Genomic DNA, 26,228 nt, shown 5'->3' on the forward strand with positions numbered 1-26,228 from the left:
AGATTCTGTATTGCACAGAAAATCATATAAAAGCCTTTTAATCCTTCATCCTTAGAAGTACATAGCACAGCATATAGACAGTAAGACTGAACAGTTTTAATTAGAAGACATTATATATCAACTGTTCTGGCACCAGAGAGATCCAAGAAAAATTAGTTGCAAGTGTCCTGCACAGGAAAGAATTCAGAATTTAAATGAAGAGATCAAAAGGGAAAGAGAAGCTGAAAATAAGTACTTGGGAAGCATAAAAAATATAAAAGCATAACTGAGAGAATAAATAAGAAGGTGCAAGAGGCAGTGTAGATTTGGAGGAGATGGAGATTACTGTAGTGAATAAGTAGTGCATTATGATTGAGGGCAGCCTTTCCTGCAGAAACCTGAAGCTGTCAAGTAATATCATTTCTCCACTGAAAGCCACGCAGATGCTCTCCTTTATTCCCTCTGGACTTCTCCTAACCAAATATGCAAGAATGTTCCCACTTCTGCCACAGCCAAATGACCTACCTCAGATACTTCTTGTTTTTCTCTTCCATCCTCTTTCTCTTTACTGCTCGTATGCTACATAAACAGCATTCTCAAGGTCTTTTCTTCCAGTGCATCTTTAGTCTTCTCTAATGCACTTAAGCTTCTAACGTTATTACTTGTTACATATATTTTTCAGCTTTCACTTCTACATGGTTTGTGTCTGCATCTGTTACAAGCATCACATAATTCTTTCTCGTGTGCATGGGCATAAATGCCACAGATCAAAGGACAGGTAGGGGAAGCAAAATCTGAATTACAGTTCAGATTTCAGGATTTTGGTTTTGTTTTGTTTTCAAACTTCAATACAAATGATTAAAGCTAGCTCTCATAACCAGAGAGGAAAGGGAAACAGCTCAGTTGCAGACAGATTGATCAGGCTGTCTGTAAGTATTCCCATCTTATGAAATGACCTAGACATAAAACCTGTGCTCCTGTGTCAGTTACATTGAGGAAAAGTTGGTATTTACCTTTTCTAAAGATTCCTCCTCATAGCCGCTTCCAAGCTTTTCTGGCTGTTCATCAATTGACTCCACTATCACTAGACTAGTTCTCCTTGGAGACGGATCATCCTGATGGAGATGGAGCTCTTCAGGCTCTTGGATGATGGGAGAACCACCTCTCTGAGCAGATGATGGGGACTGTGGGGATGTTTTTTCTCTCTCTTCCTTTGTTGCACTGAAGTGTGCAGATGTATCGCTTGCTGCCCTCTGCTCTGTTCCTGGAGTTGTGACACTGCAAATCAAAGGTTCGAATAAAATAACTGCAATGCAGTCCTTTCCTACGTCCATAAATGAACATCTCTGCACTGATTAAATACTGTTATGCTATCTAGCAAAGACTAGAAATAACAGATACTCTTTGGCAGTAATTACAGACTGCATATATTAAAACATAAAGTACATGCAGTATTTTTCTGCTGCATGTACGTGAATTGTGTCTTCGGATATTAATTTAACTGATCTAATGGAGTTTTATCACATAACCTTTGTCCAACTCTGCTGCCAGGGTAACCCCTCTTTTAATTTTTGCAGGCTGTGCAAGTATTAACTGTTTCACTGCCTAGAATCATCTTTTAGGCTGACTTCTCTCTTTTCACGTACACTGTTAAAAGAAAAAAAAAATATATCAAAACTGGTGGAATTACAGCCTGAAAAATAGCAAACCTGCAAAATTGCATCTTCAATTTTTTAAACTTCTTAAAAAGCGTGTAGCTACTCGCGCTTTGCTTTTCCCTTAACTGAGGAAATTATTGTATCTTAGTAAGTCCAGATTCCCTTTTCCATAACCAATACCATAACTCATGACGAGACAACAGTATTAGTAGCAGTAACAGAATAACGTGAATGTGTTATGTGTTGTTTTTTCCCCAGTATAAGTTGGGCTTCAACAATCTATTTTAATCCCTCAAGCGCTGCTCTCCAAAAATGTGTGTTCCTAAGAAAGAAAAGATTTCACTGTAGTATAAGTTAAACAGTATTGATCCAGCCTTTTTCCCCCATTTATTGGGCTCTATGCATTATTGCAGAATATTTTTTCTAATAAAAGCTTTCTCTACTTAAAAGGCTGTTCCTTGTGAGCTGTTTACATCTAGCCCTTTTTTCCTTCTAGTTTAAACTAGACATGAAGCATAGAAAGTTTCCTGTCATTGCTACTTTCATTTTAGTACTGGTAATATTGTCTCAAAATATTTTGTCTTCAGAAATAACAGTAGCTTTAAGGAATCCTTGCTCTGAATTCACAATCTATACAAATAGTTAATTAATATTTCTATCGACTGTCAGTATTTGCAGTTAAGTCTTCTCTTTTTTACAATCTATGATAGTTGCCTATCCACGTCAAAGCTAACTGCTCTCAGGAAAATCACTTTGGACGGGGATCTTTCATTTTGCTAGCCCTTGCTAGCCCATGAACACCTGAGCCAACCCTGTAGTGTCGTCATTGTGAACACAAGATTAGTGACAGTGGGAGAAACAAACTTCTTCAGGTTCCTTTCCAAATGAAATCAACTTTGCTGATGAAGCTAATTCAGGATTGAAAGCTATGTTACACAGGTTGTCTAAGCCTATACTTTCTTATGTGTTGTTCCTTTAAGTACTTTTGCCTTGTCTATGAAGAGCCCTCCTTCTGTTCCTTTAGCCATCTGAGACTTGCAGATTGGCTTTTAATCTAGTTGTTATTATGTAATTAGGAGTTCTGTAAGTAATGATCAAGTTAGCAAAATTCTTGCCTCAACTGAAAAACGACATCCTGAAGTTGAAGAAAGGATCCTCTAATATTAATTACCTGCCATCTAACATGAAATATACACACTTTCTTAGGGAAAAAGTTTAAAGTACCTCTTTTCTTTCAATGCATTGAACTAGCTTTTTTATTCATTTATTCATGGGTAAATGAATAAAGGACCAACTTTCTCTCCCAGTCCTTAAGGCTTCCTTCACATGGATCAAAAATGGAAACTTACAGAAGAAACGACCGAACGTGTGAGCAGAACCAAAGAAAAATTCTAGTGAATCCAAATGTTCAAATCTTTGTATCACACTGAGAAGCGATAATGTATTCTACGTAAGATTGACTTTGTCTTTCAACACTTACAAATATTCATGTTGTGAAGATGTTGTTTCTATCACATCTTGGGGTTTCCCTGAGAATTCAGCTTCCAATTGTTCCTTGTGTGTTTGCCTTAGGAGCTCAGCCATTGATAGCTCTGCCTCACTCCTAGGAGTACTGTCCTGAAAAGGAGAATAACTAACGGATACATCTTCCTCAGAAACAATGGGAGGGTGTTCTGTTGGGTCACCGTCTTTAGATATTCTGTGGCGTTCATCTGGCTTATGTCTTGAACTGTACAGTTCTTCTTGCAGTACAGAAAACCCTTTAAAAAAAGAAATGAGAAATGTCATTGCAAGTCTCTTTGGAGTACAAAAAGTCATTCTAATTCTCCATGTGCATTTCAAGTCCCTGAAAGGACCAAATTACCTGAAAATTTTATAAGTAAGTCTTGAGTGGCAGAGGGCATAACCTCTCTGAGCAGGAGAAGGATCACTGGATTACCATTAGAATTACCCAGTGATGAACCTTGACAGTAGCAGGCAAAATAGAATCTACACAGAAATTTATCTACATCATTTAATCTCAGGTATTTCAAAGTATGGGAGATTTGCAACAGTTTTTTCTCCCACAGACTGAGGGAGGTTTTAGTGACTTTTTTTTTTTAACCCATCCTTCATGTACATCCTTACAGGGGGGAAAAACAAACAAACAAACAAACAAAAAAACAAAAAGCAAAACCAAACCAAAATAAACACCACAACCTACAGAGGTCCTTAGCGTGTATGGCTACAAAAATAATTACTTTGCACGTCTGAGGGGGAAAAATTGTATATGTCTAGGTGCGAGGACTAGCTAAATGAATGTTTCAAAGCACATTTAAAATAATAATAATAAAAAAAATTCTCTAATCCTGCAGAAGTAGTAAACTAACATGTTCATTTGTATCCAGCAGACAACTGACATGTTCTTGTTTGTTAGTGTCTGGGATCTTGTTTTTCTTCACTAGGAACCAACTAAACTCCAAAGAATAGCTTGGTGGAAAGCACAGCTATTTCTACTGAATTTAAGAAGGCATGGAAGTTAACATTCTTAAACTAATTAGTTGTTACACTTGAATTCTAATAACAGCAAATATGACCAATTCCTAAATCACCTACATAAAGATAGAATGTCTTCAGCTGTCTAATACTTTACTGAGCTAACTGGTTGAATACTAAGTTAAGGGTGTAAAAGTATCACTTGAACACAGAGGATTTTATTTCATGTAATTTGGAGATGTTTCTTTAGTGTATTGATTTAAATTGAACTTGTAAACTCAAGTATTCTAACAGCACTATAGCAGAATTACAAACAATATCCTGGATATCTGAATCCAAAGGTATCCCCTTTTACAAATCTTGGTGAAATCCTAATGCAACCTTCCTAACTTCTAAGAGAGCAACTGTAAGCAAAAAAATAAACTGGACCCAAGTATTTGCAGTACTTTCTGACAACATTCTTTTACGCGCTTTATAAGAATCAGCTGATGCTGCGATTTTATACCTAGTGAAATAGTGACCTGTGTGATCTCACGCTTCCATTCACTCACACTGTGATTTCAAAATTAGATTCTAGTGCTCAGTCACAACAGTTAACAGATTATTCTCGTCAGACATCTCAGAACAGGATCATAACCTGGGCAGTCTGTGACTGCATCAGGAGATGTTTACCTTCACTATGGTCCAATCCTATTGTTTGTTCAATTTCTGCATATGTGCGAGTGCCGTGGACCTGCATAGAGTCAATGCCACTGGTCTCCATTAGGTGAACAATATCCATTCGATTGATTTTTGTAAGACATTGAGTAAGACTTGTATCTGTGGGATTAGAATGACATCATATAGCTGAGTTAAGAATCTCACATGGTCTCTCCCTTCTATTTTCCATATGAAGTATGTATGTAGGATACCAATTTAAAAAAAAATTGTTATGTAAAAATCTAAGTTTTATTGACAGGCTGCATACAAACATTACCACTAATCTTGTTTCTACTTTCAAAGTGGTTTCGTTCCCCCAAATATTTTTTCTGTTTAGGGAAAAAGAAGACTCAATGCTTTTCCACTCCTACTTTGCTGTAAGAGGTTCTATCTTGTTTTCCAAATAAACAGGATTAAATCATATTTTCTAACTGAGAATCTTATGACATGCCATGTTAAACACAGAAACTTTATAAAAAAGAAGAAAAAAAAACCAGCCCAATCTGCAGCCCTCCTTTCTGTCGCCTAAATTTTCCCTTCCCAATTTACAGCACACACAGGTCACCTTGCACATTGGAGACATTACATATATACTATAATTGATAACGAACCTGTTGCGTGTTTCCCATCCCTTTCAAGCCAGTATTTGAGGAGTGCATGGCTCTGGTCTTGAAGTGAATTAGGATTTTCAATCCTGATTTGATGAATTTGCTCTTCTGTGAAATCCAGTTCTCTTGCTAACTCTGAAAAAGAAATCCTTTTCTGTGAAGATGTATTTTATTTTTCCCACCTTACCTTACATCTATTTTACAGTTGTCAGCAACAAAGTTGATTACAAACTTTTCTGAAACGAGTTTCTCTTTACTTCTAAGTACTTCATATTATGTTTAGAGATAATGTTAAACAAGATGTTCAAGACAAAGATAACGTATTATGCTTAGAAGCGATGGGTTTGTGGGAGCTTTTTTTTTTTGTGTGTGTACCATTCTGAGTTCTCAGAGTTCTCACAACACTACCGGCCAAACCATGACACAGCACTATGCTCACCAGTTTCACATCTCCTACAGTGTTTAATGTTTTGGAAACTTTGATCAAAATCTAGTGAAAGAATTCGTTTTAAGTAGTGGTGTTTCTTTAGGGCTAGATTAAAGCATCATCATACTGCTCCCCTGGACTTATTTCATCAAAAGAAAAGTTAAATGGTATCTTTCTGACTGAGCACAGGCTCAGACAGCTGTCCAGTCTCATCACCTCTTTTGTAGCTGAAAGGAATGTTTGACAGTCAATTTTACCATAATCAATCTTCATCATAACTCAAAACAGGAACATTTATGCAGGTATGTTACTCTGCCCCTTCCAAAATCCTATAAAACATTAACATCTATTTTGATGAGCATCCTTTTTTTCCTAGTTGTGTTTTCAGAACATTATATCATAACATATATTAATAATAAAATATTAATTATAAAATAAATATTATTATTATATGAATATTATTATTATTAATATAGGATTGCACAGTTTAACACAGCATGGAGATTTCTATACAGCTCCTTTTTTGTAAACATTCTGCACCAATTTTCAGTGATAGAGATCTACAGTTCATCCTCTGTTCTCTCACTTTTCCCCAGTAGTATTAATACGATATCTTGAAGTGACTTACAAGCACAGCCCTTTTCTCCCCTTTTCCCTCAGCATATTTCCATAGAAAATAAGTTGATGCAACTTATCCCCGTAGTGGCCTTCTGCCTCAGGATTTCCAGAACACAGCTGATGCTTATTCATTTGTCTTTTAGCCACTTAATCTTTTAGAGTTGTTGCACTTTGCAAGAAAGTGTAGAGTGACATCTGCCAATTCTTTGTCACTTTGTCATCCTAAGAGCTTTCCCTCTGGAAATGCCACAACAAATGCGGAGGCCTTAGCTCTGCATCTTACAAGCTCTTACTTAATAAGCTGGAGGAATCTTGGTAACCAGTAGACAGACCATCTAGTTCCTATAAGCTACCGAAATATTTCTATTTAGATAATCATCTGAAAGAAAAGTGAAAATACTGAGGAATGCTTGTCTTGTTTCTCTTTAGAACAGATAACGTGTTTTACCTGTCCAACTGAATCCAAGGTGATCAGCAATGTGGGCCAGTCTTTCCTCAGTCCGTTCCCGATCATCCTGTTGATCTAAAGTTCAAAGAGAACAGCCACAAGTTGTCTTTTACAAATTAAAAAGCATTTCTTATAGGTGATAAACCAAAGGAGGGAAACTTTTTTTCTGACTGGTCTAATCTAAATGTGGACAGGCTGCTACAGCTGGGTAGTTAAAGTAAGGTCCATAAATCTCCAGCCTTCTTGTGTGATTTTTCCAAAAGTATAGAACTATCTAGAATTTTTTATTTGAAAATCAGACTCTCAGGTAAGAAATAAGGATTAAAATACCTACGGTGTCTATGTTTATCCAAGCATTTTATTCTAACGCTTGAGTTGAAGACTTTAACTAAGTCAAGAGCCATAATATTCCATGCCTCCTTAGTAAATGCCAAGGCTGAAAAATTCATCTGGACTGGTGTTTCTAATTGTGTTTTTTCTGTGGTAGGGAAAAATCTGTTCAAAGTGTTCACTTGACATTTCATACTATGGTTTGTGTTTGTAAATTACTTACTTAAATGTCTTTGACTCTTTCAAATAGAGTGATACAAATACTTAAAATGAAGGCAAGGAAAAATCAGATGCTTGTTCATCAGCCTTTATTTCAATAACAGTGACACTTGACTGTTTCTCCCATCCTCAAAACTGATTTGAGAATGCCAGAATTTGAGTTTTGATTTTCCCTGAACACACATATGGATTTCAAAGTACCACATTCAGAAAATGACTTAAAGTTAATGAAATATGCACTTTTCATTTTAGCTACTGGATTTCTATCACAGCTACCCAACGGCAGTACAAGTCAAAAACAAACACCTGTCAACTTGTACTAAAGTTATTAATGACGCAGAATTTCCATGAGAGAGGGTCAAAAATAAAACAAGAAAATCTTGCTTATTCTCATTTTTCCTATATTTCTTTGGGTAAAAATTCAAAAGAAAATGGATTTGCCATTCTAGTTTCAATCAATGCCCAAATTTTCATTATGAATAGCAGTTGGTCAGAATAGGGCCAGGGAAAGCCAAAAATCAAAGTGCACATGACCTGAAGGATTGTTTTAATGGTAAATATGTGTCTTTTGAAGTGTTTTTCTTTATTAAAATAACACTTCCCATAAGCATTCATGACTTGCAATCTTGAGATTATTTCACAAACAAGAAAAATACAGACACAACACAAAATAACAAACACAGCTTATAGGGGTAAAAAAAAAAAAAAGAAAAAAAAGAAAATAAAAGAAAATACCACAACTAACCATCAAAAGCTTAAAAGAAAATGCTACACACATTATACACATTTATACAAACTTACAGATGCACACACACACACACTAAAGAAAACAAAAAACCAAAAAGTTTTAATTTATGACATGCGGCGCACAGGGAATCCCAGTCGTTGGCAAATACCTTCAGCATGGTCATGGATATTGTCATCAGGTATACGTTCAATCTGAGTCTCTACAGACTCATCCCAAATAGGTCTGGTGTCAAAGATGTCTTCAGGAACTGACTGCTGAGTCTCAATGGATGGCACGTTTTCAATAACTGAAACTTCTAGGGCACTACTGCTTTCATCATCTGAAACTAATTCTTGTTCTCTTTCTGATTGTGTAAGTCTTTCCACTAACTTAGAAGCTTCATCACTAATTTCTTCAAAGAATTCTATGGAGTTTTTATACAGGTCAAAAAAATGTTCCTTACTTTCTTTTGTAGGACTAAAAGCAGTGCGGGAGGCTGTAGTGCTCCTGCTTTTAACTGGCACCCGTGATGAAAATACCTTGGGTCTTGCTGCTGTTGCCTCATCTGAGTCTAGCTCAACCTTTAACTCTCTCTCCCTCTCCCAGGTCTCTGCTTCTGCCTCTGCATAACTCCTAGCTTTTATTGAACGTTTGGTCTTTGGGTCCATGGGAATACTTGCATCAGATTCAGATTTACTTCGGCTATCTTGTTTTGTAGGTAGTTTGCTTGTCATGTCGAGAGCTTTGGATGACTCTAGCTTGTGGACAGATGTGTCTGTGGATGTGTATTGTTGTTCAGCTCTCTGGAAAGCTGATTTGACAGGAATTTTAGACTTTGGTTTTGCTTGGTCGTCTTTTCCTTCACACTGCAGACTGTCTAGGAAGCCATCAGTGGAAAGGTTCTCATTTTCTGATTGTTGCAATGATTGTGATGCAGCAGCAGCTGTTCTTACAGGGATTTTGGATTTGCTTTCACAAGAAGGCACTCTCTCCATTAAAGCAGTAGGGATTTCTATCACAGATCTCTGTTCCTCTGGTGAAGAGTCTGGGGACTCATCATCCTTTTCAGAACAAACAAATCTAGTGACTTTGGAAAATTCTAACTCATCTTCTACCACAGACTGCTCAGGAGAGATGGGGAAAGGCACCTGACTGCTATCGACTATGTCAGTCTCCACTGTGAAGAGGGATTCAGCTTCAGAGGCAGCAGTTTCTTTCTTTGGTGATTTTGAAGAAGCTGAAATACCCATTTTAATTGGAATTCTGGATTTAAGCTCTGCTTTTGCAGTGCCTATGCCGACGCCTTCACCAGTCATTTCTTCTGATTTATCACAAGGCTCAGGTGGTGAGGGTGAACGATTCAGTGTATCTTTTCCTTGTATATCCAGGTCCTCTGATTCTGAAAGCGACAGTGGATCTGGTGAGCTCTCTGGCTTGGAAGATTCCGCCTCTACTGCTTCTTTCTTTTCCTCACATAAAGAAACTTCTTCCTGAGGCTGCTGCCCCATTTGGAAGAAATGAAAACTTTCATCTGGATAGTTTCTTTTGGTCATGTCAATAGCTCCACTTCTAGTCATTTCAAACAACTTTCCTTCCTGAAAAAGAAAAGGATTTTGTTCACTAAGTGGTGTCCCTTCTTCAGTGGGTGTTCTGGCTGGTGTTGTATCAGGTGTTGTGCCTTGTGATCGTCTGTCTACCATCAACCCAAATATCTTTTGTTCCTCTTCTTTTACTCGAGCTTCAAAAGCTTCATCATCTTCACGTATGTCACTCCATGTGTCAGAATCTACATCAGTTTTAGTAATAACAACTTGACTGATCATTTTCTCTGTTTCATCTCTTATATCCTTAAGGGCAGATTCAGCTAACTTTGTGGAATCTGATGCTGAAGACCCTGGCAAGATTTTCTGAAATACGTCCTCTGTTTTAAGTTCTGTTTCCATATGTACTTCCTCTGAAGATTCATACTCACTACCTTTGCCTCTGCTAAGCAGAGCCTCGCCAGTCTGATCCTTTGTTTCTTCAACAGAATAGTCTTCCCTAGAGAGCAGACTTTGACCAGTTCCTACCTTACTTTCACCACCATCAGTAAAAAAATGTTCAGAAGACACATTTTCATAAGGGCTTACTATATGAGGAGCTTTACTTTCAGCAGCATCCACTACACAACTTTCAAGTTCCACTGTTTCAGTGGTAAGGGGTGAATACTCTGACAAGGGTTCCTCAGCACAAATCTCTCTCTGAGGTGTTTCAAAATCTGCATTTACTTTTGCAAAATCAGAATGTTCAATGGGATCATCTTCAGTCAGTTTGCCATCTTGTAGTACAGAGAACTCAGTGTTACTGTGTCCACAAGAACCATCATCTATTTTCTCAGACACCATTCCTTTAGCAGTGAGAGCTGTATGTGTTAAAAGAGTAGTGCTTTTGATAGCATTTGCATTGGTATCATCTTGGTGTAGTGTTGAAGACTCAGTGTGAACTTCTTTCTGAGAACAGTCACCAATGGAATGACACAGAGTACCCTCACATTTTGTCACCGGGGCATTAGGACTAACCATCTCACTGTCATCTGTACTATCACATTTTGATTCCTCAGTTTCTGCTGATACACAACCATCAGAATGACAAATGCCTGATTTTCTCGTGGAAGCCTTACAGCTGTCTCCAAGGATGTATGGTTCATCTTTGTCGTCTTCTGCTGATTTATCCTCTTCTGCTGTAACTGCACCTATCCTGGAAGAACACTGTTTTGAATTAATGGGTTGAAAACCTGCTTCTTCAGGGCTAGAACTAGAGTCAATACTAGATGGTAACGGTGAAGGTGGTTGCACTCGGATCACAGGTTCCATTAAGAGACCTGAATCGGCTTCTTTTTTAAGCTGGGTCAATTCTGGCTCACTTTCTGAAGACGAAGAACTTTTTCTAGATTCAGCTGAAGACATTACCACTGTGGGTATATCTTTTTCTTCTACAGTTTTTGACTTCGGTTCCTCAGTTTCACATGTGACTTCTGAGTCAGCAACTAAGGAACATTCATCTTGCTTACAATCCTTTTTGTAATCACGCTTCTGCTTTGCTTCTTGCTCTAATTCATCAAATGTTTTGATTTTGGTCACCATTTTAAACATCTCCTCTTCAGGGGTAAATCTTTTCTTTGGTTCACTTTCTGATTCATCCTCTGGTTCTTCACTGACTTCAGGGATCACGGCTGACTTTGGTATATTTGATAGTGCCTGTGAGTCTGCTGTTTTAGGTGTGATTTCATAGCTAATTTCTTCAGAACTGGGAGTCTCAGGTGAAAGAGGACTTTTCCCTGAACTCTCCATGAGAGATGTTTGCTCTAGACTGTCATCATCAGCACTTCCCTCAGGGTCACGGAGAATCCTGGAACGCACTGTTGCCAGCTCTGGGCAAGTTTCTCCTTTGCCAAGAATAGGCTGAAGAGGACCCTGCCCCAAAATACCAGCTTTCACTTTTTGTTCTACAGGACTACTTTCAAGAGAATCACGGCAAGGAGATTCTTTCATAGGACTGGGTTCCAAAGAATCAGGCGTTTTATGTGAGGAGTTATCTTCTAGAACTGGGCTTGCTTCCAGTGAGTCTTTATGACTTACAGCCACAGAGTCATCTGCAACTGGGCTAAAGCTTTCACTATCATGGCTAGCAAGTGAAAGTTCCAATTTTTGGGGACTTCTAACCACAACACGGCGTTCACAGGTTATATCTTTCTCTTTCTCTAAAGCAGTGTCATGTGTTTCAGAAGACTGAGTTAAATGTGGAGTGGTTCTGGATTCTTTATCCCTGCTAATATCTTTCGTAATGGAAGCTGAGCTACTTTCTTTAAGTTTATCAGCCTCTTCTTCAGAGGCTGTAGGTACAAGCTCTTCTGATACACGGTCAGAATGAGACTCACTAGTCTCAGTAACAGCATCTAGCTGTTTTTCAGTAATACCTTTTTCATTTTCCTTTGGTGAGAGTTCCTTCGGAGAACATGTTTCTGCTGTTGTGTGTACTCTAGCTGTTCCTTTAGCTTCTTCAATTTGCCCATCAGTTTTCTTTGGTGAGAAAGAAAGGCTTTCAGGGCTTGTTTCTGGAGTTTCTGCCAGACCCTCATGTTTATAACTTTCCTCAGAACTGATCTGAGGAGTTCCATCAAGCAGGCTACCTGGAGAATCAGCCACACCTTCATGTTTAAGGCTCTCTGAGCTCCCATCAAAAGCAGCACTTTGCAGAGAAAGAGCAGGAAGGAATCCATCTTTTACATACTCAGCAGGGAAAGCAACATTGAAGGGACTGGTCAGTACTTGCTCCAAGTTAAGCTCACCTTCCTCTGTCACTGAAAGATGTCGAAATTGTTGGTATTTGTCATTGTCTTCAAGTTCTTCTTTAATGACATCAGAAAAATCTGTTGAGGTTTTCCTGTCAGGGCTGATCTGAAAGTCTGTATCACCTTGGTCATCAGAAGTCTTGCCCTTTACAACTGCTGAATCTTTGGTACTTTCATCAGCAGATACTGGAGGGGGAGGTTCAACTGTTGTTTTTTTGCTGCTCTGTTGTTTTACTTGGTCTTTGCCAACAGTTTTCTTGATAGTATCAACAGTGGACACTTGCATTCTTCCTTTCTTTGGCTGTGGCTCTTTCTCTGCTTTTAATACTGTGCTTTGCTTGTCCTTCTGTTTGTCTGTCTTGTGGCTTGATACTCGTTTTGTTTCACTTTGTGAAGAAATTGTTTTTCTCCGTGTTGTTTCCTTCTCAGGGGGTTGTTGCTTTTGTTTGACAGACTTGTGCTCAAACAATCCAGATACATTCTTGGATGGGTCTTGACCTGACTGGAAGGCTTTCATCAGCTCACGAACTGACATGGTCTCTTCAAGTCTTTCTGTCTTAGGAGAAGGTGAAACAGGAGGCTGTGCTTTGTGTGCAACTGATTTTTTGACTGGTACTGGTTTTTTAGAAGCCTTTTCAGCAGTGCCTTCTCTTGTTTGAATTCTGACAGGTAGTTTAGAGCGTATTTTTTGTTCATCTTCCACTCGTTTCTGAAGAGCTTTAACCTTATCTTTTATTGAGCCAATAGGAGTCTCCTCTATGACAGGGGATACAGCTTTAGCCTCAGGAGCAGCTGCTGGTGTTAAGCCACGTTCCTCATTTGGAGACTCATCTGAACTGACCTTCATTAGTCCTGGTTGTTGTTCACTGCTATGCATCTTGCCTTCCTTTTGTTTGTGCTTGTCTCTTAACTTTGTTCTAACTGGCTTTTTAATTTCTAAGGCTGGCTTATGTTGTTCTTGTGGACTTAGTGTTTCGGTTGTTGGAGACTCTCGTCCTTCTTTTTCAGAATCCCTGCTTATTACTACAGCTTCAAATCTCTCTTCTACTATGTCTTCTTGTAAAGCTTGTGGCTGTACCTCATGAAGAGAAACGTATTTGTTTAAATCCTCAGTAAGGTAATCTACCATTCCTGTCATGTCTTTCTTTTCCATCTCTGTTGTCTCTTTGTCTATTCTAACTTCTACACAGATATGTTCAGTGACTTCTACAGGAGCATTTCTTCTGGCCTCTTCAATTTCTTCATCACTGACAATGACCCATTCTTCTTCTACAAATTCCTGTCTGGAAAGAGACTTTTGCAAAGCATGTTCTTCTTTAGTATATGATCCACCTCTAAGAATTTCATTCACTTTTTCTAAGTCTTCTTTCACCCTTTCAACTATTTCAAAAGGCTCTCCTGGCTCCTCTTCAGTGGCTTTTCCAAGATCTTTCACTTTAATAGAGCCTGTTTTATCAGAAGGGTCAGTTGTCAAGATGGCAGTCATTTTGATCAAATCTTGTTTCATCTCAGAAACTTCAGACAGTAAATCTGGACTGGCTAGTACAGGGACTTCATTAACCAGATGGCTTTTCAGGATAGATGTTTCTGTAGATTCTGTCTCATCATCTTTGATGCGAATGAAAAACATTGAAAGTAAAATGGAAATCAAAAATAGAGATTGGAAAATGTAATCAGGACTAAAAATGACAGTCTTTGGTTGCAGTGGTAGGAAGATCTACAAAATGGGCCGGGAATGGTGGATCCACAAGATTTGAGGGTACAAGAGCAAAGCAAAGCTAACGGGAGAAAAAACAACAACAACAACAAAAAACTGAAAAGGAAAATGGCAGGAAATAACTTGCTTAACTTTACCAATATAGCATGGCCACACATACATTACCAAAGCTGTAACAAACAAAATCAGGACACCATTAAAGAAAAGAATAATAAATAAATAAATAAAACAACCCACTAACAACAAAATTTAAAATTAAAAACAGAAGAAAACACAGTGAAGTTACACAAAGATAGGCATCTCAAGATTGTTCAGATGTTACAAATCAATGTTCAAATAAAAATAAACAAGAAAAGAGGGGGAAAGTATTAGAACTGATTGAAAGTCGATTTCCTCTAAGAGAAAGCCAGTGTTAGCAAACTGTCAGAATAACATTCAGTGAACATGTTTTATTTATTTTTTTTAGTTAATGATCAAAATAAGAAGTTATAAATAATTCTGCAATAATCTAAAATATGATCAAATATGTAGATATCTGAATCAGCTGCAAACCGGCATTTCATCAAAGGGGATTTCACACCTAAACAATGAAACAAACATCAATTGGTTTTAAGAGGCATGGTCCTTTCCTTGGAACATCCTCATTGACAACTAATGAATTGACTGAGGAAGGAGAAGACAGAAGAAAAGGAGAAATAGAGGAAAAAAACTGTGAATCAACTTAGAAGTGATTTCAGAGTTTTTTAAAAAAATGTAATGTATGGCAACCAAAAATCAGACAATCACGCTAGACACATACATACAGTTTATGTAAGGCAAGTTATTTCCATGCAAAGCAAAGGTGTTGCAAATGCTTCTGTGTACGTAGTTTCAGTTAAACAAACAAACAAACAATAGCTTTGAAATTAATCTTATAAATTAAAGATACATGAAAGTATTATGAAATATACTGTGGTGAAATATTTATCTAATCTGTACAACCAATAAACAGTAAATTGAATGTAGGTAGGTCCTGGTATGCCATTGCTGACTACTGGGAATGTTTAGTTTCAGGAGGGAATACTAGAAAATGTACATGGAGCAGAATGAAACAGTAGAGCAACAAAGAAATTTATGAACAGTAAACAACGCTTAGAAATTGCAGGGAATCGCACATTTCATTTTTAAAAGGGTGGTATATCACATAAATCTTTTCTGTGCTCCAGACTAAAAATCAAAGTAGTAATGCAAATAAGAAGGTAGGCAATGCATAATTATCTGCATTTCTTTGAAAATTAACCCTAGGGTAACTGAAATTCCATTCTGCTAGCTGTACCATGGTGTGTGCTTTCCACCTTCAGAAAACTGGTTCTCTTGGTGTAAATATTAATGAAGTAGAGCAGAAATCAGACATTGCTGATGTTTTATATCATTATGTATGCTACTTCACACCAGGTTATTTAGCTGTTCTTGTCAGCCTGATGTCTTTTGTTTTCTAGCTGAAGAATTTCAGCTTTAGAAAAAAAGAGGTCATAGCAGAATGGTTATCCATTTGATCTTCATGACCCTGACGCTGCTGTCTTTCTAATTAGAACATGCACATACTATGTCAGGAATAAACAAACAGCAAAATGCAAAGTAGAATAAAGGCAAGAAATGGCACTTTAAACTGCAAACAAGACAGTCACTGTTTTCCCAAATCACTTGAAAAATACTAGACATGCTCTTCAATTTGAATATATATTTGTTTAATTTATGTCTTCATTAAAAGAAATCTTCAGCAGTGTGAACCACTCACCCTCAGTTTCTAATAATAATGGCCTAATTCTGTATATACAAAGGGCTTATATGCTGTACCAAACTTAGCTTTCAGTCATATTTCACCACAGTAAAGGGCGGGAAGGGAGGGTTAAACAGCCTGATTATTTCTGGCAGTATCACTTTTTTGCATGCTTATATTTCACAAGTTTAATGAAATATATTAGTACACTAATTGTGTTTTCATTAAAAATGATACTGTCATTTATCTCAAATGGTAACAGTGTGTATCAACAAATGGACAAGAGAATGGAAGGATGAGCATTCATACAAGCAAAATAGCAATAGCAGGATCACTAGGGATGTCAAAGGAAAGTAAGTACTTAGATGAACTCTTTTAAGCTTACTTGTTAATTTACACATTAAAACGTATTTAATCATGTAGCTGCTATGATATATTGCTTTCTGTTACGTTTTAAATGTATCGATGCTATTAGCAATAGCTGTTAAAGTTTAACTCACTTTCATGCTTAATTGTATTCTTAATCATCTTTCATACAAACTACATTATAATTTTTTTTTATAGTAAAAAGAAAATCTTACTTTTTTCTGAAGTCATATCAACCTGGAAGAGAAGGAAAAAAAAAAAGATGAAAAAGTTGCAATATAGTAAATGTATACAAAGTCACCAGTGAAGTAATATTGGTTGAGTCAGGTCCACTACATACATCAAGAGACACACATGTAATGATTGAATGGAACCACGAATGCATTCAAGCTAATGTTAAGCATGGTTTTGTTTCAGTATTTCTAATAACAGAAAAGAAGTTGTTTTGCTATTGTTACAGTCTAGTAGATGCAAAATCTTGCAAGGTATTTTCTTTCAATTGGACTAGCAGCAGGGAACCCAGACTTCTGCATCACTAGGTATATTGCTGCATTACTCTTCATATATTTATCTTCAGCTAAAGCAAAAAGTCCATTATGGTCATCTGAAAGGCACCTACTACGCCTTAGGCCCAGTTTCTTTGCATATATTCATTCTGCTATCACCATTTGAATTTTTCCCCTCTACTTTTGTGATGAAGAAACGCAAGCGTAGAAATAACTGCAGATTTGCTACCACCTAGGATTTGATACTATTGATATCTCTAAATGGAAGCAGTGATGGCCTTCAGAGGCCACCTTTTTCACTTTTTTTTTCCCTCCAGAATGCATAGATTAAAAGGGCTGTAATTTTTTTTTCAAAAGAAAACCAGAAAAACATTTAAAAAAAAAATCAATGTCAGACAGAAAATTCAAGTTTAGAAGGAGCGCTCAGCACTTAATTTCCTCTACCAAACATGTGGTGGCAGTATGACTGAAAAATTAGTTTTGCAGTAGTGCTGACATACTTGGGGCTAAAGCCTCCAAGATATTCCTTAGTGATTGTTGGGAATGCTCACTTTCATTTAAAAGCATTCTTTATAAAAGTAAATGCAATATATTTTCTCAAGTAAGATGTTACTTACTTAATTCTTGTTTTTCCAGAAATGGAGAACAAATGTAGGTAAATCACAGGTATCAGGTTAAACAAGGAAGTTACAGACCTACAGCTAATAATATTTTTCCAAAAATACTTCACTCCTGCTTGAATATATTTATTAAAAACTTGACCACATTTTCATTTGACAGTGCCTATATTTCAGCACTAGAATAGTATTGTTATTTACTTTTTGTAATGGTAATAAAACACTGCAGTCCACGCAACAAAACTTCTGAACTCTGCAGTTAATTGCAAAGACGTTATAGTCTTTGAAGAGCGGGTTAGTCTCACAGTGCTGGCACTTCTTGTTTGAAATAGCTGAACATCCTTAAAAATGCGGGGATGCTTTTCCTTATGTTACTCATTCATGAAGGAGTCAGACCTTAAGAAACATTTGTAACTGCCAGAACAGAGCTGGCAAAGCTGGGAGCTGCTCCTATTTTTCCATTAAGATGCAATTCAGTTTTTACGTTAAAAAATAAAACTCTATGTATTTTACTTTGGGTTAATTTCCTTGTAACTTCTGGGTTAACACTGAATCTGGGTTCCAGATTCATATACCTGTAAGATCCAGTCTACTAGATGTTTTAAATGGACAAGATGCCCTTTCAGTTATACATGCAGTGCATATAACTGCAACATGGTTGCAGATTCCTCACAACTGAGGAGAACTGGCTGATGGAGATATTTGTGTTTAGTCTGTCTCTCTGCCTCCCTTCTCTGCCTCCACTAGAGGAAGCGTGTTCAATTTGTACATATGGGGTATTAATAAAATGTATGCTATATCAATCATCCACTGGCTCTAAATATTTCAGACAAGTCTAGGAGAAACCCTACATTATTTTTAGAATCAGATAATTAATCCCACTTCTTTTTCTTGTTGTTGTTGCGGAAAATATCCACTAAATAAATCCACCTACATGATGCTCTTCAAAAGAATAATTTTTAAATATTTTAGTTAAGAAACTTATTTGGAGGGAAATTATACTATTAATCATCTGTGAAATCAGTGTTAAACTTTAATTTTAATTTAGGGAAAATGAGACTTGGTAAATTACAAAGTGTGACTGGGAAAGATCCTTTTAAGGTCCTCACAGATTTATTCTTCCAAGGCGTATCTATTAGTTGTATTTTAAGTATGTGTAAGCAATTGTTGGTATAGCAACATTACCTCTTCTTCTTGTTCTTGATCTGATTCCGATTCCTTTCGGTTCCAAAATGCCATGCAAAAAGAGAAGGGGAAAACAGAGCAGGCAAAATGCAGAATCGTTAGAAGGGTAAGAAAAAATTACTTCTGACAACATTTAAACATTTCTGATAACATTTAGCATTTAAAAGAAGACTATGCAGTAAGTTTATGGAATTGATTACTCGTGGGAAAGTGGCAGTGTAAAACAAAATGCTGCAGAGTCCAGCAAATTGCAAAAAAGTTGCTTCTAGGTGTTATACTTAATGATGCTTATTTGTCCTGAAACTTGACATTTGTGCATGCTTTCACACCTATAAATTGAAGTGATTAAATATTTCAAGTATTTAAGAGGTTACTCATTTAAATTGAAAATAGCTTGAGACACATTATTTGTAAATCATACAAAAAAGATATAATACAATTATACTACATGGTAAAAATACAGAGGAAAAAAACAATAAAAAACACCAACAACACTTCGGTCAAACAGCCTAAGATGTTTCTAAAAGCACTCCGGTCCTAAGCTGACAAAGAACAGTAATAAGTATCATACTTATCACGTGATGGCAATAAACTAACTTTTTGGAAAGAAACGAGATCTCAGCTGGTCTAGAGCCTGTTATTTATAAATAGTAACTCATGATAGATTTTTCATCTCCTAACTGTTATAACAATACTCTGAAGAATACAGTACTCTGAACAATAGTCTGACATATTTGCAGATTCTTGACAGCTTAGATCAGATCAGATGTAAGAAGAAAATATAGTGTCAAAATCAGTGTGATGTTAAAACAAATATAAGAAAATATTTTTGGCACTGCCATAACATTTGAAATTCTAGAGTTTGAGAATGCTATGTTTTCAGCACTAGCACCATGGATACCTAAAGGCAGTCACCTAGAAGTGTTATTGCAGTCTGTTAACTTTCAGACTGGCAAATGATGTAATTTTCAGCCCTTCTATGCATCATATTTTAAAAACAGGGAAAGATCTATAGGCCTGTATTCCTTACACTTACAGGTGTAAAAGTTAACTTCCTGTCCTAACCTAACAGGACAGGGTTAGACACTGGGATTCTTCAGCAAAACCAAGAAAGAGACTCAGAAATACTCTGAGTCCCAGATGCACAGGATGTAGGTAAAATTACTGCACAAAATAAAATCAGCATTTGTCTTGTGCAACACCAACCATGGGAGCCACGCAGTACGAAGTCACCTCCTTCTGCCCTCTCTTCCGAGCCCTAAAAAAATGTTTGAGAGCTAAATGTGTGAGTACTAAAACCAAGAAATTGACAGCCCTTGTACTGTGTATTTATTCTTCAAAATACACGATAACAAAGCTTTAACAACATTTTGCCCTCTTACTTCTTCCTCAGTCACATTACAGTGCTGATTACTATATACCAGTACAATTTCACAGTACCTTTGTGTAAACAGGTAATGTGATGTTTAAATTACATATGGCTTGATGAACAAGACCTCTTGTTGATTTTGGCTCCTTCATGAATGATAATCGTCCGCAGGGTTCTTGAGTGGTATCTCGCACCTGGTGGAAAAAGCATACAGAAAATTAATTAATTGTTCTCGTTTGATTTGAATTAATTTCTAGCTTGAACTGCTTGCAACACTTCAAATTATTCACCACAGAGAGGATAGAAAAAGTTCACGTATGCAAAAATAATATATTCTGTGCGTTTTTTCTCCTACTTATTTGTAAATGTACATGTAAATGTATTTGTGTCAAAGCAAGAGAAAACACAACCACATGCAAGCTTAGACAGTAGAAGATTACTTATAGAGGTCACTGGTAATGCTGTCTATCATTGTCTTAAAAGAACAAAGATATTCTGGTATGGTTAGGCTTCTGTGATAACTTACAATACCTGCTGTTCACTGAAATAGTCCCCAGACTTTGTGGCAGACAGACTTATTTTCTATTAAAATACTGAATAAACCAAGTCAATTTTCCCCATGTTTGTGCCAATATCAGCAGTAAGTCTTTGCTCAAAATTTTGGTATCATCTATTATGTTTGTTCATTTGCCTACTCTTCAGCTGAGGGGCTGTACAATAGTGAAAGATTACACTTGAACAATATATGCTGCAAAATGTTTTCTCAAATGCACTGGTGAATTTTACTCTTACACTGAAGAAGTTTGCTGGAATATACTCACAGGTGTGACTGTTACAATCTGCAACTGATACTACAGCACATCATAGTTTCAATTTTGCAGTGAATCAGAAAAATGTGTTTCACAGCTGTTAGCAGAAACAACCTCAGCACTTAGGAGAATGGTAATGTAGTTTTAGCTTTTGTATAAAACGTCAAGAGGATTAAACACAATATCACAAGAGAAAAAACAGAAAGCATTACCTCATACAGTTTTCTGAACTGACAAAAATGATACAATTAGATAAGTGTGCACTAATTTTATCAGACTGAAAATACTAGATGCAAAGCCACATGTGCTGGCACAGAGTAGTAAACTAAAACAACTGAGAAGGAGGGAGTTTAGAAGTTGTCTAGCAGCACAGAGTGAATTTAACTAATGAGGGAGTGGGTTGACTTTCTCCAATTTTATAAGTTTCCATTTCTAATGTCTCTCTCTGAAACCGTTTTACTTAATGACAGTGGTGTAGCCAGAGTTTGCTGGAAAAGGCACGTGAATCTCTCTGTAAATCTCTCCATCCAAAAGAGGAGGCAAAAGCATTGCTTCACATCTGCTCCCTGCAGATCTCATGAAAGCAAAGGAGCTCTGTGGTCCATGGTTTTTACATCACTGGCACTTGCATCTGCATCTAAAACATTAGTTCATTTGGTTATAACTTTTTGTTTGTTTGTTTTAGCTTTTGTTCTGTGGACTTTGAGTAAAAGATTTTACAACAGTATAGTAGCATAATATGTGCTACAGGAACACAATTAAATGATGGTTCAAAATTACTTCATTTTTCCTTTGTTCTCAAAAACACAGTATAACTGTAACTTGAAATATCTAAAAAGGACCCATACTTTTCTTACAGAATTTCCAAGCAAGTTTTGCACTGCTACTGATGAGAGTATTGTAGCTGAAGAACAACTGCATCTCTCTTTGCAGTCATACCCGTATTTACATACGCTTGGTGTGACAGTCATAGTGGGACAGATTTTTGACAATTCTGACATCTTTGGAATTTCTTTTTTTTTCCTTTTGCAATGTACTGAACCCTAATACAGAAAATCGAACCCAACTAACTCAGTCAAAGCTTTAGACTGTAGGTAGAGAGCTGGAATCACAGAGCTACCATTTTGGTGTCCAAAAGAATACTATGGCCACACAAAAGCTGAGACAGACAATTGTCTGTAAAGCCAACATTTAAGAAATTTCAAGTACCTATTTCCACACATCTGGTAGGCTCTGTCTACTCAAGTCAATGTTTAATCCACTGTGAGAAATCTGGACTGTTCAATCTGCTAAGTTTATCACAAATTCCCAATTAGGCAAAAATAAAAATATTATCAATAGCTCATATTATAACATTACCTTAACAAATAGAGGAAGTCTATTTTCTTTGAAGGCAAAAAAACTGAATATATGATGTTGTCCACTCTTAGTTAGTGGCACCAAATTGCCAAAACAGTCAACATAGATGGGTTTTCCTTCTAATACCTATTGGAAATGAGAAAGAAACATGGTAACAATCACAATCATGAGGTTAGGATTTTTCAGCCAAGTTTTATAGTAGTTCTTTGGATCAATTTCTTAAATTTTTAAGACTTGACCTGTCAGAGTATTTGCGAGGTTTGTTATGTACAGCCACCACATTTCAGATCATTAAATTCTAACTGGAATATTTCATCAATTCAGTAACACTAGTGTGACACTGTAAATGAGCAGATATGCATTCAATGTCATAAATCTATGCAAATTCTCAATTTCTTCTTTATTAGTATTTTGTAATTAGATCTAATTTTAGCATACTTTGCTAATATGAGCTTGCGACAACAAAGAAACATTTTCTTCAGCATTCAAACCAACAGTCCCAGATGTGAACAATAAGATAAGCCCTGTCTGACTATCATGAATTTTCCGAGCGCATTCCTAAACAATGCAAAAACTTTCTAAATTAGATTACCTATGAGTTTAATCTATTGGCAAGCCTGTTGCAGTAGGCAAAGTCACTAAGTACTAGTAGATTATATTCATTTTGACTGCATTTGTGAAGGTCGAGAGCTTTTGAAAATCAGGCCTCTAGCAAATACCTCTCTGAAATGCCTATACAATGATGCTGTGTACGTCTTTGGATTGCTGTTTGTGTGGCCCCTCCAAATGTTTAAATCTCATCTTAACAGTTTTGGAGCCACTTTCTTCAAACTGCCAGTACATTAATACCTCATCATTACTTTCCAGAAATTCAGCCTTGTCTTTCAGTTTTATAAGCCTATATTTTATCTAGCTGCTCTGCACAACAAATGCCTATCAGGGCTTCAGGAATAGTAGAACAAATTTTTTTAAAGGTGGAGTTCAGCCGTGAAAAAAGAGATCATACTAAGCAGAAAAATATGCTATGAATGCAGTAAATGTGTTTTCAATTTCTCATTTCTTCTGAGGAAGCTGAAAGAGTTGGGAAAATAAAACCAAACCAACACTTTTAACAGGCAATTTGTTGGATTCCACATTACAACAACCTTCATTTTTCAGGAACATATATGAATCTTTTAATATTTGGTAACAAATATGCTGTTGACTGCTTTTTTGGTTACTAATACGTATTTATGGAGTTACTGGCAGCTGGCTTTTACCTATCCTTTTTGCAACTACCCTTTTCACAACACCCTGTTAGTATCAGCTTCAGGAAACATAATTGTTCAACAAAGAACACCACCCCAAATCTCACCTTTACTTAGATTTTGCCTCTAAAAAAAACCCTATGATAATAACTGAGAAATTTGAGTTGTCTTCTGGCAGTTTGTTACAGAACTAATTAAAATTTACTTATGCAATCAATGTGGATCATCACAGAAATGACCACTATATACTCAGGGCTAATGAGCTACCCAAGATAAAAAGTCAATTCACATCTATCACCTCATTGTTGAAGTGACTTTTGTAAGTCTTAGGTTTTGCATAAACCCTAACCTATGAAAAATTTGTACAGACTTTTTTTTTTTTTAATTAAAAGACATACAAAATGCCTTCTCCTGCTTGCACAACTAGCAGTCTCCAAAGGTTGCTGTTGTTTCCCCACATAAAAGTAGACTCCATAAAAAGTAGTTGGAAGATGCTGCTCTAACTCTGAATCTCTGACTTAAAGAAATGCTGACCCTGACACTAGAAGAAAGGAGAAAGAATCTTTAACTGCTGGTCTGAAGAGTAAACCCCAACTTTATTTTATTCCATGATTTCCTAGCATACATGAGCCAAGTTTCTAAGTGTAACTGTTTAACAAGTCCACCATAGAAAGGAAACTTAGGAAACAGAATTCTGTTAATGCAGTTTTGTCATAGACATTTTTTAAGTCTTAGCCCTGTATCAGAGAGCTCAGACTCAACCAACCTACTTCCTCTCTCCTTGAATATATTCCACTTACTTAATTTTTTTTTTTTTCTTTTATTTTCTGAGGACACACTAGATGCCTCCTTAAAATGTCAATGATGCTACAGAGAAAGCAAAAAAAGCAGTTTTGCCAAATGTAATCCCTTTCTAAGAGTGCCTAACCAGATGACTGGATTTCCCTATGAGTGAAACAATCTAGGCTGATCCAGGAAGATGCAAATGCCCAAATATAGACAGCTGACTATAGATTTCAGCTAGCCCTGTGGACTAGCAAGTTGGTAGTGGCCCATTCATTTGGTTAATCACACCTGGCACCTCCGTGCTCAATTGCATCTTACCATGATAGGTGACACTGCATCATAAGAGTATTTGTTAGCACTTGTATTTTTCAGTCCTTGCTCCAAACAGCAGGCAGAAAATATTAGCTTAAAATTAGCATTAGCAAATTCAGAAAACTATTTAAGATTCTTGTACAGTACCTCAACATCCCTGCTTCTGGCAACTTCAGCAAAATTTTCTTGTTGTTCTAGAGTTTTATCCACCTTGTCGTCTGTCATGCAAAAACATCTTAACCGTGCTTCAATGGGATCATGTGATTTGGCAAACACCACAAATTTGGCCATGTAGGGGACACAGATAATCTCTCTATACACTTGAGAAGCAAAAGTAACAGATTCTTGTGTCTGTCGGCAGTCAATTAACCAAAATCTGTAAAATAAAATGAAGAGTTGAGTAATCAACACAGAAAGATTTAAACAATAAAATTATAATTTTTCCATTGTGGCAGCATTAGCTGGTAACTAGGCCAGTTGTTCATGTAGGTCAGAATAAAAGAGAAGTAGTTATCATTTGGGATGAATAGCTTAAGATGGTAACCCTCTCCTCTGCTTTAGGAGCTTGAAGCAAAATGTACTGCAAAAGCATTTCTGCCAGAACTTAAGTTCCAAATATCAGACACAAAACCCTTCATAGGATCTCTTGTTGCACAAATTCCAGGCCGTTGTTATTTTCCGAATACATTCCTGATTTTTCATGAGGAAAAGGAGCCCAAAATGGTTTTAGTATGTGTTGCTAATGCTTCAGTCTGTTCTACTTGTACAACCTCCATCTTTTATGGCTGAAATATTAAGATATTTTCCCTAAAAATTTGCTTTTTTTCTACCCTCTAGCTTAGAGGTTGGCAATATATTTCTTACAAGCAACATCAAAAACTGAGGGTCTTCTAGATGAATATAATTAATTGATTTTGTTCACAATGTCCCACTGCACTCAAAATCACAAATGGCTCCTATGTGAATTCAGAGACATTTAACTTCGTTTATGTGCTGTTTTTATGCATATTGAAGGACAGTGATACATAGATACAGATATTATATTTTGAAAGTCCTCAAAGAAGGTGTATCCAAACCTGATTCCTACTACTCTTGTTTCCTAGGGGCTGTAACTGCCACTGACTCACTTTATAATTCCATTTCACTGATGACATCTTTCTTTCCAGTGTATACACTCTTCTATAATGATGGTTCCTTGTCTGTGACATACGCACCACAAGTCATACATTACATAGCAGTATTCAAAGCAACAGACAAAATACTACTAGAATAAATGACTGTTTCCGCATAGTGTGAGAACTGTCTATCGCTAGGGCACGTAAATCACTACAGACCTCAAACAGTAGATATATATCGAATGTAGAGAACATTACTGAAGATGTGGATGCTGAAATTCATGTCTGAAACTTCAGCTTCCAGTACATGTCTCCTTGTGTCAGAAATGACCCTCTTCTTCACTGGAAGCTACAGGAGCTTCCTCCTTTCTTTGGGCAGTTCAACCCAGAAAAACATTGCCCAGCAACAACAAAAAAAAAAAGGCAGTATTTCTTTATACCTTTCTTTAGTCAACTGAATTGTTCTTTTGTAAAGATAACAACTTACTTTCACTTAAAATAATTTTTAATGATCTATAATTTTAATAATTTTATTTGCTAATCCCCAATCACAGAAGCAGAAA

General features: G+C 36.7%; 1 protein-coding gene and 1 long non-coding RNA gene across 52 annotated transcripts in view; one reads left to right on the plus strand and one right to left on the minus strand.

Moving 5' to 3' along the window:
• The window catches only part of LOC121110620, a 62,169-nt gene that overhangs the window by 33,418 nt on the left and 2,523 nt on the right, over positions 1–26,228 (plus strand). The window contains exons 1-2 of one of the 2 annotated variants that reach the window (XR_005859256.1): positions 11,668–11,908; positions 16,257–16,347. This is a non-coding gene — a long non-coding RNA (uncharacterized LOC121110620). Of the gene's footprint in view, positions 1–11,667; positions 11,909–16,256; positions 16,348–26,228 lie in introns of those variants that run through there. The other variant, XR_006939096.1, reaches the window with a different exon arrangement.
• ANK2 (ankyrin 2) overlaps positions 1–26,228 on the minus strand; it is a 338,182-nt gene that overhangs the window by 9,590 nt on the left and 302,364 nt on the right. For 31 of the 50 annotated variants that reach the window (XM_040699364.2, XM_040699367.2, XM_046940570.1 and 28 more), the window contains 11 exons: positions 24,698–24,926; positions 22,206–22,331; positions 20,109–20,231; positions 18,669–18,701; positions 16,576–16,597; positions 12,144–14,126; positions 6,913–6,987; positions 5,423–5,554; positions 4,785–4,931; positions 3,118–3,397; positions 993–1,257 (listed from right to left, as the gene is read on the minus strand). In XM_040699364.2, coding sequence (XP_040555298.1) covers positions 993–1,257; positions 3,118–3,397; positions 4,785–4,931; positions 5,423–5,554; positions 6,913–6,987; positions 12,144–14,126; positions 16,576–16,597; positions 18,669–18,701; positions 20,109–20,231; positions 22,206–22,331; positions 24,698–24,926 — 3,415 coding nt within the window. The remainder of the gene's footprint in view (positions 1–992; positions 1,258–3,117; positions 3,398–4,784; positions 4,932–5,422; positions 5,555–6,912; positions 6,988–12,143; positions 14,127–16,575; positions 16,598–18,668; positions 18,702–20,108; positions 20,232–22,205; positions 22,332–24,697; positions 24,927–26,228) is intronic. The other 19 variants (XM_040699389.2, XM_040699386.2, XM_040699390.2 and 16 more) reach the window with 2 other exon arrangements.

The sequence above is a fragment of the Gallus gallus genome, chromosome 4, assembly GCF_016699485.2.
Source record: "Gallus gallus isolate bGalGal1 chromosome 4, bGalGal1.mat.broiler.GRCg7b, whole genome shotgun sequence".
Taxonomy (NCBI): domain Eukaryota; kingdom Metazoa; phylum Chordata; class Aves; order Galliformes; family Phasianidae; genus Gallus; species Gallus gallus.